The sequence below is a fragment of the Cystoisospora suis genome (genome assembly GCF_002600585.1).
Source record: "Cystoisospora suis strain Wien I chromosome Unknown contig_187, whole genome shotgun sequence".
Lineage (NCBI taxonomy): Eukaryota > Apicomplexa > Conoidasida > Eucoccidiorida > Sarcocystidae > Cystoisospora > Cystoisospora suis.
The window spans coordinates 1-717 of NW_027152989.1; the positions used below are offsets into that span (position 1 = coordinate 1).

General features: G+C 59.8%; 1 protein-coding gene across 1 annotated transcript; it reads left to right on the forward strand.

The window, feature by feature from the left end:
* On the forward strand, positions 1–717 carry CSUI_000497 (uncharacterized protein; the record flags this gene model as incomplete). The annotated part of the gene is made up of 1 exon (XM_068060731.1): positions 1–717. A coding segment is annotated over one exon (716 nt), but the record flags the coding sequence as incomplete, so codon positions are not given.

A 717-nucleotide genomic window follows, 5' to 3' on the forward strand; every position in this document is an offset into this window, starting at 1 on the left:
GTTTGTTGTCTGCGTCGCAGCAGCGAAATCGAGTTGGTGAGCCCAGTAGGCCGTCCCGGCCTCCCGTGCTTCCATCTGAAAATCGTCCACCGAAAGATTTCTCTTCGTTGATTTCTTCAGCTTCACCTGATGAAGGAGACCGGCCTGCTTTGCCATCCAGAGAGAAACCTGTTCTGCCTCCCGCCCTCTCGGATGTTCGTGGGGCGTCCGCTTTCATGTCTTCGAACTCTGCTCTTTATTCCTCCTCAAGTTCATCGGCGTCATCACCCTCTTCTAGCGTTTGCGGTTCATCGCCTGCTCCACGCCTAGCAGCCCCGCCACCCCCCCTCCAGGCCCCCGTGGGATCGGGTACCTCTGGCTCATCCTCTCCACCTTGCTCGTGGCCAGGAGAAGCTCTTTCTTCCCTCATCTGTCACACTCCCCAGCCGTCTTCCCGAGCGTCAAGTCGCGACTGCAGTCGGGCACGGGGTTCGAAGGGCCCACCCCCCTCTTCACGGCGTGGAGGCCCCCCCCCGTCGACGAGCGGCAGCGGTACTAGTAGAGGAGTTCTGTCGTCTTCCAGCCACAGTTCTGGGGGGGAGCGCGGCGAGCAGAATAAGGGTTACGGTTACTTGTCATCTCGGTCTTCGGAAAGAGGGTCGGGAGGTGGAACGTGCTCTCTCCAGTCTTCTTTCCGCTCCTCTGAGCGATCTTCTCCTTACGGCCCAAGGAGTGTGG